This window comes from Camelus ferus, chromosome 1 (assembly GCF_009834535.1).
Source record: "Camelus ferus isolate YT-003-E chromosome 1, BCGSAC_Cfer_1.0, whole genome shotgun sequence".
In the NCBI taxonomy this organism is placed as follows: Eukaryota; Metazoa; Chordata; class Mammalia; order Artiodactyla; family Camelidae; genus Camelus; species Camelus ferus.
In genome coordinates this window covers 26,375,452-26,390,872 of record NC_045696.1, presented here as the reverse complement: position 1 = coordinate 26,390,872, position 15,421 = coordinate 26,375,452, and the positions used below count along the sequence as shown (strand labels likewise).

Here is a 15,421-nt window from a genome sequence, read left to right as displayed (position 1 = left end):
TTAGTTTCTACTGTTCTAATACAGTCATGCCTCCATATTTCCGCATATAGATGTAGGTAAGTGGTAATTCGGTTTCTGATACCTGAGGATAGAACTACTCACTTCCTCTTTGATTGATCTTTGTTTGTAAGATGTGTATATGTCAGCTATGGCTCTTACTTTCTGTGTACCATCATTAAAAATTTCCACATTTTTCTCAAGTAGATTTCTGTCTCTTTATATAGCATTCCTCCACATCTAGTAAAAAATTGGGCCTCAAAAAATGCTTGTTGAACTGAATTTTTTCAATGGATTTATTATTAAAAGGATACTGACATAATTTTCTTCACTGTGTTTTGTATTTCAAACATAATTAAGAACTAATAAAAAATAATCAGTTTTCTTTTCTCAACTTCCGGGTTAAAGGAATTGATGGAAATGGATGAAATAGTTATTTCCTTAAAAAATTTGGACACTAAGTGGGGGAAAAAATCCATTGTTTTTGACTTACAGTCATTCTTCTCCTACCACAAGAACAATACCGTCAACAACAATAACAGAGACATAATTATACACACTTTCTTGCCAATGTAGTTAAAGTGAAATTCTTCTAGATATCACTAACTCAAGTGACCATTACCTGTACAGTACACATGATCTACCACATATAGAGAGAGTTTTTATTATCCCGATATATTTCCTTAGGATTTTCAGAGGCTATAATAGAGAAGTCTCAGGCAAGAAATGAGAAGTTGACACTACCTGGTATTATGCACAAGGAAGACCATTATCAGGCTTTTCACAAAACACAGACACACACATAGACACAAACCCATGTACAAGGGTTAATAGTCTCTAATATGAGAAATATGGCTATTTTTATGCTATTTATTGTTTTCACTGCAGTGGCTATCATGAGGTGAAAACATTTTGCATTCTGAAATAACATTGGCAGGTTGATATTTAATAATGCATGGAATTGAACATTCTTAGCATATATTAAAATATCAATTTATTTCTTAAAACATATTAATTTTTTTACTACATATGCAAAATTTTTAAAATTATATATTTTTGCTTGGTACTGCATGGAGGAGGTTCAGCTAAAAGAATGTAAAGATGATTAATTTAAATTCAGAAGAAAACTTCATCAAAATTAGAATATTTTTGTGTTTCAGATGACATCCTTAAGAAAGTACAAAACATCCCACAGACTGGTAGAAAGTATTTACAAATTGTGTATCTGATAAAGAATTTGTATCTGATATATAAAGAACTCTTACAAAAGACTATGCTAAGAAGACAAACAACTCAATTTAAAAATGAGAAGATTTTAAAAAGACATTTCTCTAAAGAAAATATCCAAATGTTCAAGAAGCACATGAAAGAGTCAAAATTCATTAGTCATTAAAAATGCAAATCAAAACCACAGTGATATACCACTGCATATCCACTAGAATGGCAATAATCAAAAAGAGGATGGTAAATATTGGTGAGGATGTGGGAGAAACTGGCAAGGATTGGAAGAAATTGAAATCTTCAAATACTGCTGGTGGAAGCATAAGATTGTGAAAACACTTTGGAAAACATTTTGGCAGTTTATCCAAATGCTAAACAGAGAGCTTAATTCAACAATTCCTAAGTATATGCCAAGAGATATGAAAATATATGTCGACTTGTACACAAGTGTTCATCGCACCATCATTCATCATAGCTCAAAGTGGAAAGAACTCACAGATGAATCAGCTGATAAATGGATAAACAGATGTATGTGATATATCTATACTGTGGAACAAAGTACTGATAAATGCTGCAACATGGATGGACCTCAAAAACATCAAGCTGAGTGAAAGAAGCCAGACACGAAAGGTCACATAGTACATGATTTCATTCATATGAAAGAAATAGGTAAATTTATACAGACAGCAGATTAGTGGTTGCAAAGGGCTAACGTAGGAGGAACGGTGGAGTGACTGCTAATGGGGAAAAGGATTCATCTTGGGATGATGTTCTAAAATCAGATTCTGGTGATTGCACAACTGCAAAGATACCAAAAAATATTGAGTTGTACACTTTAACTCTGGTTTGTTAATTATATATTAATAGGGTGGTTTAAAAGTTCATAAGACAGAACATATTATGTTTATACTGCTATCTACTTTTACTCTATGTACATACTCTTTTATCTTTTAATTTTTTTTCCTTTTTTGCCATTGATGACACCTTGATTTTAAATGGTGAGGATTTTACTACTATTTTTTTTTGGTTAGTTTATTTGCCTTTTCCTTTTTAGTTTGTTTTCTTAAATGAATAAAAGAGACTAGCATTAAGATTATTTTTAAAAACTTACCGTCCACGTGACTTGAACAGTGGTGGGAGTCAGTACGACCGGAGTGTGAAGGCGAACAATGACGTCTCCTAGTTCTTTCTGTACTTGTCTGTGGTCCACTCCTTGTGCTGGTGGGCTGATATCTACAGGGATAACCAGTCCCAATTTTTAAAAGTTCATAGTGAAATTCCAATATATATTATATAAGCCAGTATTATGCCATTAGAAATACAGCAGCAACAATAAAAAACCCTTTGTGATGAACAGCATTAAAATACATGGTCTTTACCATATACTAGGATATAATTTGAGAGGTGATATTTATCTTCACTAAAATAATACTAATAAGAGTGTTTGCAATTCCTCATTCTAACTTCAGTATATAATTGTAAAAGATCTATTATTTCTTCTTAAAGAATAAAGTATGTGCTGTAAGATTTCTTTAGAAACCTCAGTTTTCTATGAATGTTGGCATATTGAAGGACTCTCCTAAGCAGTTAATGGGGCCAGACCTGAAAATTGCTGTTTAGGAATTTGTTCAATCCCTTTCCCCAATTTGTAGGGTGTGTGTTCCTCCTCCTTGACCTATTTCAGTCTGGGAGTGTGGAAGGGAAAGCAATCAGGCGGACTGGGAAGTGAATTATGTTACTAAAGGTAAACAAAGTGAGGGTAAGAAGGGGAAGAATCCTCCCAAATTCACAAAAATATTTTTGACTGACCAATTTAAAAGACTGATAAAATGTTCTATGTAGTAAGTTCTGAACAGTTCTCCAATATCTAACAAAAAATAATGCAGCTGCGTTTTGGAAGTGATGGTGGGGAGGTGGGAGGGAGAAGAACTGTGATGCTGAGAATGATATACTCAGCCATATACTGGTCTGCCCCGCTATTCACCATTTACCTAAATACTACTCTGTTTTCCATACAATGGTTTAGATTCTATGTACCCATTAAGGAAAAAAAAAAAAAGATAAATTATAGACATCCAAGTCCATCAAACTGATATCAAAAACAATTTCACACATACTCAAATCAATTTCTTTAACTGGTACACTGCAATATTGATATTTTTTTCTTCAATCACCTTATTTAAGGAAGGAAGTCCAATTTAAAATGATTTATTTTCTTAATCTTGTTTTATCCTATTTTCTCGAGCCACAATGCCACACTCGCAAAAATATTTTTAAGTGCACATCTCACTTAAACTACAGCCATAACTTAAATTGGGAGCACTAACTTAAACTGGGACACAAATAACTGGAAACCGCATTTTGTTAATCTTTTCTAGTTCCACGTTTTTTTCATCATTAGCGTGAACAGTGGAGTTTTACTTGACTTAGAAAACATACATATATATGTATATATATTAATATTATATGAATAATATCAATCTGCTGGTACATCTATGGTCTACTGTAATGTTGATGGTACAAATATTTGCTGCCTTACTAAAATAAGAAATTTCTAAATCCTATAATATGTAATATCTTTGAAAAATAAGACCTCACACAGCACACTGTTCTTTGCAAAGAAGTGCTTTGCAGAACACAAAGCTGCTGAAAGTGTCATGTCAAAAATGATTCTGACGTTCAGACACAAAACATGAGTTTTCCTATTAAATATCTGTTAAGAGAACATAAGTCTTCCACTCTATATAGTCTCTCGACTGGCACAAGCCAAATCACAAACAACTTTTCATTAATCTTTTTTGACCTTTTCACCAAGAAGTTATATTAGGAGTCAAGATTTAGTGACTGGCACTGTTACTGAGAGATTAGGAAGGTCATGGGATTTAATCACACCCAAGTCCTCCCACTGTGATCTCCCCACCTGCCGTAGCAGCTCCGCACAAAAACTCTCTCTATCTATACAGGTGGAAAGGATCTGGGTACTACAATTTCTTGACTTAAAATCACACACCTCTTCCTTTTCAAGTTCAATAATTTAATTTACTCATTAAATTCAGATGCACTAAACGCAACTGGATCCAGGCAAGGTAAAACAGAACCCATTTCAGATCTTCAAATTCCCTGTTGTACTTTTTCTTTCTCTTGAGACAGGTTCTTTACCTACAGGCCCTTTATCATCATGGAAAATTAATCACATTACTGCTCAGAGAACAATAGCAAAGTGGCATCCCCTCCTCCCTTGACTGTCATCATGTCAGCAACGTTGCAAAATCACGTGGTGACTTTATTTGACTTGATTCCTTTAAGGCACCCTTCTCTGTTATAATAGCATGCTAGTTACTATCACAGAACTACATTGTAATTATAATATATTTTATGGCTGTATGGTGCTTTTCATAGCATAAAAATACTACTTTGAATTATATCTTGTTCAAAGCCTTACAAATAAGAAATAATTAACCCTTTCTTAAGAACCCTGTGGGAAGTAAGTTTTAACAAATAATAAAGCCACCATTTCTATTTTATTCATTCTTCTCCTCTACCAGTAAGAAGGGAAATTATAATTCAACATTCCATATTAACCCCTGGACTTAGTTTGAAGAGACAGGCTACTAAAGATGAGATTAGAAATCTTCCATTTAAAACTTATATGATAATATTCTGAGTGGAGTTTTTTTTTAGTTAGTCAAAAGAACTGCATACCTCTGAAAGCAAGCTTGATTTACTGCTTTCTGAAACAAACTTTTCCTTTAAACATGTGGTTTAATAAAATACACTGTAGCGATGCTTGTCAAACCTGAGCATCAGCATTCCCTGGAGGGCACTGTAACAGACTGCTGGGCTGCAGCTGAGAGCTTCCGAGTTAGGGCCTGAGAACTTGCATTTCTAATGTGGTCCCAGGTGATGCAGATGCTGCTTCTGTGGGAACCACACCTTGAGCCCCATAGCACTATAAAAACACAACTCCTGAACCGCAGGTAGTAATTTTGATATCTCTAACTGGGCATCTTATCCATTAAAGATTACTTTTTGCTATTGTATAATTAATTTCAAAGAAGAAGAAACATTTTTCCTCCCTTTGAAATAGTGCAAAGCCCTAACTTAGTTGATCCACGTTTACTGTGTAATTGTTCCCACTTATTTTCTTCCTTTTTTGTTACTAAGTAGACCCTAAATAGCTCCAGAAAGGCGACATACTCAACAAGGTGAACAGCAAGTTCTCTTCTCTCTCACTAGATCAGGTCAGTCGAAACATTATAATGAGCAATGCGGACGCATTTATCTTATGTCCTACAATTCCTTTGTCCTTAAAGATCTATTTAATGCCTCCTTCTAGAGCCAGTCTTGTTTACAGCTATTGAAATTACCTTGTGTGCGCACAGGATCTGACATAGCACTTGGGTCGCTGAGACCTTGGGGGTTGATTGCTCTGACCATGAATAAATAAATTGTATTGGGCCGCAGTCCTCTCACTGTATAGAGGGTGGTCTTTACATGGTTTGCCACTGTTTGCCAGCTATTGCTCACCGATTGGCTGAAACATGAACAGAAATTTCATTTAAAGAGCAGTCATAAGGATCTTGGAAATGGAGTTGGGTATCAATGACAAAGGTTAATGGCTGAAAATTAAACACACACACACACAACGCTTGAAGTGTTCAGCCCAATAAATGAAACATTTGGATGGTTTCAGTTTATTCAACAACAAAGCCGAGCCCACCTAACGGAAGTGCCATGCACAACAAAATTAAACTCAGCCCAGGAGATGTGATAGCCCTTTGCTAAAGCACAGCAGCCCACTAAATGAATACCTGTAAAAGGAACAGAGGCCAAGATCACAACATCAAGTTTATACAATAAATATGGTCCTCGTAAATGTATATATATACCTTGAAAAGAATTAACCTGTAGAAAGAATAAATGGACTACAGAGTAAGTTATGCCAATACATTTTCCTGTTACAAGCTGTGTTTTCTTTTGCATCAATTCCACATGCAATATTATAATAGAGCCTTCTAAAACTACATATCTGTAAAAGAAGAAAGGAAGCATGTAATGAATATTTTCCCTCGGTCACAGTTTTAATAAAATTGTACATTACACAGCATTGTGATTTCTCATCTCAGAACGGTGAAATATCTCTGACTCTTATGTGTGGACCCCCTTAACAGCCATTTACAGATAGGTTGCCAGTTTGTAACATTTTGTCTAAGGTCAAATGCTGCTTTTGTTTAGAATGAGGAGACAATGTGATTTTTTTTAGGGCTGCCTGCTTATTTTTCAGAAGTCCTTACGCATCAAAGCATGAAAATTATAGGAAAAAATACTACTTTGAAATTTGAAAACTATGCATTGGTCATTAACTTTATTAAATCAGGGAAGCCTAAAATAAAAGTGATGATTTGTCCTAATGCTTAAAAAGAACAGTTATCACTATATTTATAATGGCAAACAGAAACATTGAAACTGACAATAAAGCTACATTTTCCTATTTGTATATCTATTTCATCAAATTCTCATAAGACAATTTTATAATGGTATTTGCCAATTTATAGTCTATATCCTTAAATTGATGGCAATACTTTCAAATAACAATTGGACCTGTCTTTTCTGTTCAGCAGTCACAAGTACATGTAATCAATCCCTTACTTGCAGTTTTTAATTTTCTCTTAGGCATAGCCAATATATGTATTCAAATATATAGCATAAAAATATTGGAATTATTTTAAATTCCGCTCTAATTATTAGCAAGCAAATTTCCAAGGTTCCATGCCTCAATAAATGTTGCATAACTTAAAAAGTGCCTGTGCCTAATTTAAATTGCTTTCTGCTTAGTGTAAAGCCAAAATTCTCATCTTAAATCCCAATGGTCAGGGTAAAGGAAAGAGCCAAGCGATTATGTCATAAATACATCCCTACAGACTTAGGCATGGGTAATACATATTTAACCTTATAATTAAGTCATGAATGAAAAATACAGCTAAAGTCGAACCTTGAATAAAGTCAGATATAAAAGATATATTCTTAAAATGCACTGATTAAAAGTGTCTTTAAAATAAAACAGTACAATAGCTCACTTGAGATTTTAGGATAAAGGAGCTAAAGCAAAAACCCAATGGAGAAAAAAGGAACTGTCCCATACCTGAAAGCCTCAATGATATATGCACTTGCTGGGAGGGTTCCAGGGGTACCTGGTTGCCAGGACAAGGTGACACTGTTCTTAGTAACATCTGTGACCTGTGGTTTGGATGGTGGTCCAGGCAGGTCATTTAAATCATAATTTTTACTGATTGTTGCTCCAGACTCTATAGAGGACAAACAGAAAAAGCTTCATTTCTGATTGCAAAAGCTGACAATAATGCTTATGAGAGGGAAAACAGTCTATTAAAGAATTTGTACTAGACAGTAAACAATTCATTTTCATGAGTCAAAAGTATCTAAGTGAATACTTGCTTTTCCTTACATACTAGTAAATATTTACTTTCACATATAATCACTGAAGTGTTTGTTCACTAGACAGAGAAATAAAATAACAAGGTTATCAAGGACAAATGTATTAAATTTCATATATGCAATGCTATAGACCAAAGTGGTATTGAAATTAAAAAGTGGCATAAAGCCTAGTTTTTACATTCAATGAATTAAAATCTTGATCTCTCCTTAACTTGTTATTTGATAATGAGCTAATCACTCAAATTGGCTCAACATTTCTTCTATAGTAATAATAATTCATAAAGAATTCACCTGTCACATCCAGCACAGCACTCCAGGAAGTCTCCCCACTTGAACTTGTGGCCACACAAGTGTAAGTGCCAGTGTCAGAAATCTAGTGTGCATAGGAGGGAGAGAATTAAATTGTTTTAATTAATTTGTAGAATAATTAATCAATCTTAACAAGGCAATATTTGATTTCTAAAATGTGATGTATCAGCCTTCCAAAGTATACATTAAAGTCAATTACATGTACACATAAAATATTAAAATAAACTCACATAATGCATAATAGTGATTCAGAGATTTTTATTATATTTTTATAACTAAATGCTATTTGTTTGGTAAAATTTAGGTTTTTTTTTCTTTCTTGCCTCCACAGCAATACTCTTTCTTATCTTTTAACTCCAGTTTATGTTGGGGCTTCACTGAGTCAGAGTTAGATGTGGTCAACCCAGGACAGAATTTTTTAGAATCCTGTAAACATTCAGAGATCAGTAATGCAGTTGTCCTGTCTGTCGTCAATAAACTATATTTCAAACAATAAAATGCACCCAGGAGTAAACAAGCACTGAGGTAACAGGGGGGCAACCATTCCTTTATTTTTAGAGACATGGAAAAAAGTGAAGAAAAAAGTTTTTTTAAAGGAAAACTAAATCTTTCCTTTTAATGGGTATATTCAGTTATATTAAAACTGTAGCAGTGTAACAGTGAATGGTATGAAATTGCATCATTAAAGACAAAAAAAAAAAACAATACCTATGGAATCATTGTAATTTAGAGCTGAAAGAGGTCATTGATCTAATCTAATATATAACTCTTATGAAAGCATACTTAAATTTGTCATTTGTTGATTACTTAAAATGTTTTCATTACTCACTGGAGAGCTGCAAAATACTTCGAGAAATAGTTGATAATCTAATCAAGGCTCTCCTTTTTTAGATGTCAAAGGCACAAAACTGACTCTGTGATTATACCTTGACAACAACCGCAAGATCAGTAAGATGTAAATCAAAAATCCTCCCTGTGGTTGAGCCCCACTGGCTTACACTGTAAACAACATTCATTCACGTTAGATGAGGGGTGAAGGAAAAGTGAGACTGGGAAGAGAAACTGATGACCAAACAGAATAAAACAAAGCAGAAGATGTAGAATTAAAATTCTGTGATGAACATGAATCTAATTGTTGATGAAATATGGGAGTTCATGGAATATAGTATCTGCCGGGTTCAAAATGTAAGTGTATTGATGACTCAACCTTCCACAATTGATTCTCGGGTAAATCATTAGTGCCTGGATGTTACTGCCGTTCCACCACTTTAATTGATTTTAAATGTCATTATGTATTTTACCTTAAGTTTCAAATTGCTCTGGCACGTCATTCTTTGCCATATTATCTCTGTACAATTGTCTTCTATTATACAGAGGGATGATGGGGGATAGCCATTGTAGAAAGAGCCATTTTTTAAATGTGGCTGTGCACGCATTATAGTCATTAGAAATCTCTGCATTTAAGAAGCATCACTCACAAACTAAATATAATGAGCCGAGGTTGGATTTTAATGGGATGTTCATTTGAATATGGTCTGTGAAAGAGTAAAGAATTTGCATTTTATTATGGCTGTTGAACTAAAATGTAGCACTTATTATTATGTGCAGATGCTAAAAGAAGAATATGTAGGTAATGCTTCTTAACTGCATCTCTTTGTCATTGTGTGGAGATACAAGGCTGATATTGGCTGTGGTAGGTATGTTTTAATGAGTATTGGAATATTCTACTTCTCAAAAGAAACAGATTCAGTTACCAATTACCTGGACTATGAGAACACAGCGTTCATCACACTGTCTTTCCCTCTTTGCATTAAGTACTGGGAAAGAAAGTGAGACACAAAGGAGTAAGACCTAGAGAAACCCTATCTTGACTGTACCAACGAAGTACTGTAAAACATTTTATTTCCCATTAAAGTCAGTCATCTGACAGAAAAATAACAATGTTTCCATTTTGGAGTTTATGAAAAGCAGTATCAAATGCCTAAATATCATTGCTAAAGCTCACACTCTCATCATCGTCATCACCACATTCATTTTTATACCTTTAACTTTAAATTACATCTCTTCTGGTCATGAGCACTCCATATCTTTTCCATCCTTCTCCTTTTATCCTTAACCAAGGGTTTTGAAAAAGAGACTAACGTGCTGGCACACTCCATCACCTATTTTCTCCTTGTGTACTTGGCTGCAGACAAGCCCCCAGGAGCTTGCATCTCAGAAAGACAACTCAGAATCCTGACAGAGGGCTCAAAGTTTGTTTGACATCATCAAGCGCCCACCTTTAATTGCTTCTTTCAAACACTACTGGGGATCTTAACTATTCAAGCACACTCTTTAATTCAGCAGTACAGTGGAAATGCATTAACCTCCATGGCCCAAGTCTGCCTTTAGCTCACAGAGAGAAGTTAAATTGTTTACTCAAGAAGAGGTGGCGTTAATTTTTTAATAACTCCCATTTTGTTCAAAGAAGATTAGCAATTAATTTACAATCAATAAAAAGACAGCATAAAAATTCGTATTACTTTACTTTGTTTAGAGCAATAATTAATGCCTGTGTCAAAATTAAAATGAAAAAATGATATACTTTCACTATATTAACAGAGTAAAGATTTGAATGTGTGTATGTGTGTGTGTGTGCACGCGCACAGCAAAAGCAGTCAGTCTTCCTTTTTGTTATGTATCTGTAGTCTACACACCAGATGAACATGTAATTATTAAATAATTTACATTGTAAGAAAAGAACACTCCCCATTGTGATCATTTGAAAATATAGGTAGTAAAAATATTTTATCTTCCTCTTCTGGCTTCTGGGAAAATTCAGCACCTTTTTATTTGTTTGTTTTTAACATCTTGGTTCCCAATGTGTTCCTAGATTCCAGATTCTACTAATTGTTCTTCCACTGAATTATTTTCAATCAATTGTTCTCCATGCACTATTATATCAAGCATCCTAATTCTGGCTTTCATTCCCAATCTTGTGACTAATCTGACATACTCTTGGGCTTTAGCATGTACTTGCTACATTGAGAGGAGGTTTTCTATATTTGGTTGAATGAATTGAATATACTTGTGGAGAGCAAGTGGCCTCCATGAGAACATCCTTCTGGTACTCACACCTTATGTAATCCCTCACCTTGAGTATATGGGGGACTTGCTGACTTACTTCTGGCCAATAGAATATGGCAAGGGGGACAAGATGTCACATTTGTGATTATGTTATATAGGAGTCTAATGCCTATCTTGCCAGGAAACTCTCTTCCTTGTTGACTCTGAGGAAGCAAGCAATCACACTGGGAATATTCATATGGCAAGGAACTGAAGGCAGCCTTCAGCCATCAGCAAGCAAGCTGAGATCACCAGTCTGACAGCCGTAAGGAACCGAATTCTGCTAACAGTCATGTCCTTTGGAAGCAAATCTGTCCCCAGCCAATCTTCAGATGAGACTACAACTCTGATTGTAGCTTTGTGAGACCCTGAAACAAAAGGCCCTGCTAAGCCATGCCCAGGTTCCTAACCCCAACAGAAAATATGAGATAAAAATGTGTGTTGCTTTGAACCTCTAAGCGTTTTCTAAAACTGCTACACAGCAGTAGACAGGTAGTACAATATTCAGAAATAAACATTTAGTTTGAGTTGCTCCTGAAGCAAGTCTAACTTCTTAAGTTGGCAGGAATGGTCATTTTCTGTAATGTCATCTCCTGTTGTAAGACTAGCAATGTCTTGTTCTTGTTCACAGGTTTCAATCTAAACTTCACAGCAACTTAACCTGAAATATAAGATTCTCTACCAGCTAGTCAAACCTGCTTGCTATGTATTTATCAGCCTCATCTCTAGGTTATTTTCCATATAACTATTTAGCTGAGTCAATTTATCCACATTTCTTTGTGAACTTCCTTTGCTCATGAGAGTAAATCAGGAGCATTCATCACTTCCAAATTATTTTAAATATACTATCACTATTATTAACTTCATGCATTTAACCTTTTTAGTTTCATCAATTGCATACATATGGATTAGAGTGAAGGGGCAAAAAAGTTTCTAAATCTGCTATAAACTTATGATTAACATAAGGACAATGAACTTCCTTCTAATCTCAATTTGTCATTAGTAAAATAAGAAACAACATAGCTTATAATAAAAGGTACAGCAAATATGCAGGAATGTAAGATTTTAACATCACAACCCAGTTTTTCCCTCAGGCAGCACATACCTACATTGAGATGAAGATCCAAATACAAGTCCAACATAACTTACCCGTAAATTCTTAATCTGCAAGGTTCCTTGTTCTTGTATAGTTGCTCTTGGATCTCTACCCAGAAAAGTAAATCCCTCCTTTAACCAGCTAATTACAGGAAGTGGGTCCCCAGTAGCTTTACACTTCAGTAATGCTGTACCATCTACTGCTAGCGTTTGGTTAGCTGGGCCTTGTAGAATTATAGGTGGAGGTCTATCTGTCAAAACTAAAGGACAAGGATTATTTTCAGGATATTTTAACTTTTATGAAATTCAGTAGTCTTTATATCATCGGTAGTCTTATATCAAAAATAAGATTAAAGCCCCAAAGTCATACATATTATGCATAATTTTTTCTCTATATTCTATATCCATTGTATATCTATTATCTATCTATACTACACATACATCTACACATATTGTAGTGAGGCCATACTATTACTTATAACTTACTTTGAGTTGCCTATAGTTAAGATGATGATGAGATAAATTCTGACATCTTGGAAAGACTTAGTATTACTGAAAGGCTTAATCGTATTAAAATTAAAACGTGGAGAGCTTGTGGAAATCATTCATGAAATGGTCATTTTACCTCTCCTATGCATATTTAATAAAGCCTGTGGAATATCACATGAGTAGAATCAATTTTCACTTTTGCTTCTATTATAAATATGTGTGTAATATATAATTTTACCTTCACAGCAACAATTGCATGCTGCATTTATATAGACCATAATATCTTTGCTGATGTTAAAATCTTAGACTATATATATAAATATAAATATATATAAATATAAAATATATAGACTATATATAAATTGTGACATTGAACTCTAGATTATAGTAATATAATTTGGATGATATGATTTAATTCATCTATACAATTAAGCAAAAAATACAATCTAGTTAAGACTATATTTATGACATGACAAAAATGGGGTTTTCATGAAAAATCTGTGCTTATATATATACATATATCAATTCCTTTGTTCAACTGAGTAAATTTTCCATAATTTCATAAACTTAGTTCACTGTGTTGTTTTAATCAAATATTGATTTGTAGCAGTGTAATCAGTGCCTTTAGAAGTATTATATAATGATTTAGGAAGTGTATCAGAATGTATAGTATTATTTAAATGGGTAATGAAAGTATGGAATCAATTGGAGGCAAGTTTTCACCTACAATTCATTAGAAGACCACCTGATAATGAAACTGACATGTCCAGGTCCAAAGAAGTATTTCTTAAGAGAAATTTTATAAACTTTGCATAGATTTTGGTTAATTATCCAAATATGCTCTTTATTATATATATAAAATATTAAAATATATATGTGTATAGCTTCCACAAGAAGAAAAAATGGTGGAGTTATTGCTGAGCAACTGTGAAGAGGTGTCTTTTCTCAAGAAAGTCAACTTGCACTGCAGTGTACATAATAAAAATATTTTTTGCTTTTTAATGCTATAATTTCCTTAGTCTACCATAAATACTAGTTTATATGACTGTCTATTTCTCAATCTGTGTACATTTTTATTACTAGAATTCACAGTTTTGGGGAAAAAATTAAACTAAACAGCCCTTTTAGAGCCTACCATGAGAAAGCCAACCAAATTTGATTTTAAAAAGGATTATGATATATGTCTTCTGTGTGTCAAGATAGACTGGACTTCGAATCAATCTAAACATACTACATCAAAATATGTATTAAAATGTGGGTGTACATATGTAGAAAACCTTATAAAAACCTAAGGAAAAATATTCTTTGTGTATCCTTTACAAAAACTTAGAGTCATTTAATTCACCAATTTTCTTTATCAAGTTCTTCATTTTAGAAGTAAGTCAAATAACCTTCAGAGAATGTGAAAATGCAATATTGTACCAATTCTGACACATCTAGCAATAGGTATGCAAATAGGTATTCAACTTGAAAGTTTCATTAAATTAATTTTCTTCATGAGTCAAAAACAGAAGTCCAATTTCCAAAATATTATGGATAATTTTAAATTCAGTGAGAAAAATGGGCCTGCATTACCAGAGTAGAAACTATTTAATAAATTTTAAATAATGTTACTTCTCTGTTTTAAATTAAATATCTCTATGGAATTCAAGTGAATTCTTGTAACCTGCTTTTATTGTCATATCCCTGAAATCATTACATATAGACAATGGACATCTGGTTAGTTTTCTTTTTTTTTTTTTTCTTTTTTACTGTCCAAATGAGTAGCTCATCATCTTTTAAATGAATTTGATCAATAAAGTAATTGAAAATCTCCTGGCCTGAAAGAATTTTCAGTTTCAAGGATGTTATGGGTGAAAGATGACCACAAGTTTCCATGACACTAAGGTCAAAGGTTAAATGAACATTTAGGGTTTCCAGTGATCTGTGAACAATTCCATGGTTTTCTCTAACTATGCATTATAAATCCTCAATAAACCATTCATATAAGATCATGATGTGACATTTATTGTCAATATAAGATATAAATCCATTTCTTCTCTCCAGTCCTTTTAGATTCTATTGGATCTAATCAGAATTTTCATACAATTTTCTAACTTTCTGAGAGAAAAAGAAGAGTAGAAGAAAAGAAATGAAGAAAAGTGTTAGTGAATTAATACGAAGGCCTTTGAAGGGGATATTTTGAAATTCAAGTGTTAAAGCATCTTAGCTCTATCTTTAACCAGTAAAATTATCACTTAACAGCATCTTTCACCACCATTAACAATCTCATCTTATATGAGCCCTTGAGTTAAAAATATTCCCAAGAAAGGAGTCTAAGTGCAAAAATGTAACAACAGAAACATTGCTAAAGATGTTTTTTCTGAACATGACATAAGTTTTCATTCTGCACTGGAATTTTATTTGGCTCTAAATTGCCCTGGATCATATCAAAAAATGTTCAAAATGAAAATGATGTCTTACATATTATTAAACTGTTAACCAACCTGAAAAATTCAAAACTATGAATAGAAGCTGAAGTCATTGGCCAATGTGGCAAGTTAACATTTAGAGTTATTTATAATAATGTGTATGTGTGTTTGTGTGTCTGTGTGTGTAGGTCTTGAAGTCAGATTTCTTTATTGTCAAAATCAATAACTCTATAACCTCTATTCAGCGTTCTTGCAAAAGGATCTTGACTTTGTGATTGCTTTCTTAAGTAAAAATCAATGTAGAAATTAATATTCAAGCCAGTTGTAACAAAGTGTTCCGA

The 15,421-nt window shown here is 33.6% G+C and overlaps 1 protein-coding gene across 6 annotated transcripts in view; it reads right to left on the bottom strand.

Annotated features, from left to right (window-relative positions):
* Positions 1-15,421, bottom strand: part of ROBO2 (roundabout guidance receptor 2) — a 1,149,410-nt gene that overhangs the window by 75,976 nt on the left and 1,058,013 nt on the right. For all 6 annotated transcript variants that reach the window (XM_032489706.1, XM_032489698.1, XM_032489727.1 and 3 more), the window contains exons 10-14: positions 12,235-12,440; positions 7,963-8,044; positions 7,361-7,523; positions 5,586-5,752; positions 2,330-2,451 (exon numbers count right to left, since the gene is read on the bottom strand). In XM_032489706.1, coding sequence (XP_032345597.1) covers positions 2,330-2,451; positions 5,586-5,752; positions 7,361-7,523; positions 7,963-8,044; positions 12,235-12,440 — 740 coding nt within the window. The remainder of the gene's footprint in view (positions 1-2,329; positions 2,452-5,585; positions 5,753-7,360; positions 7,524-7,962; positions 8,045-12,234; positions 12,441-15,421) is intronic.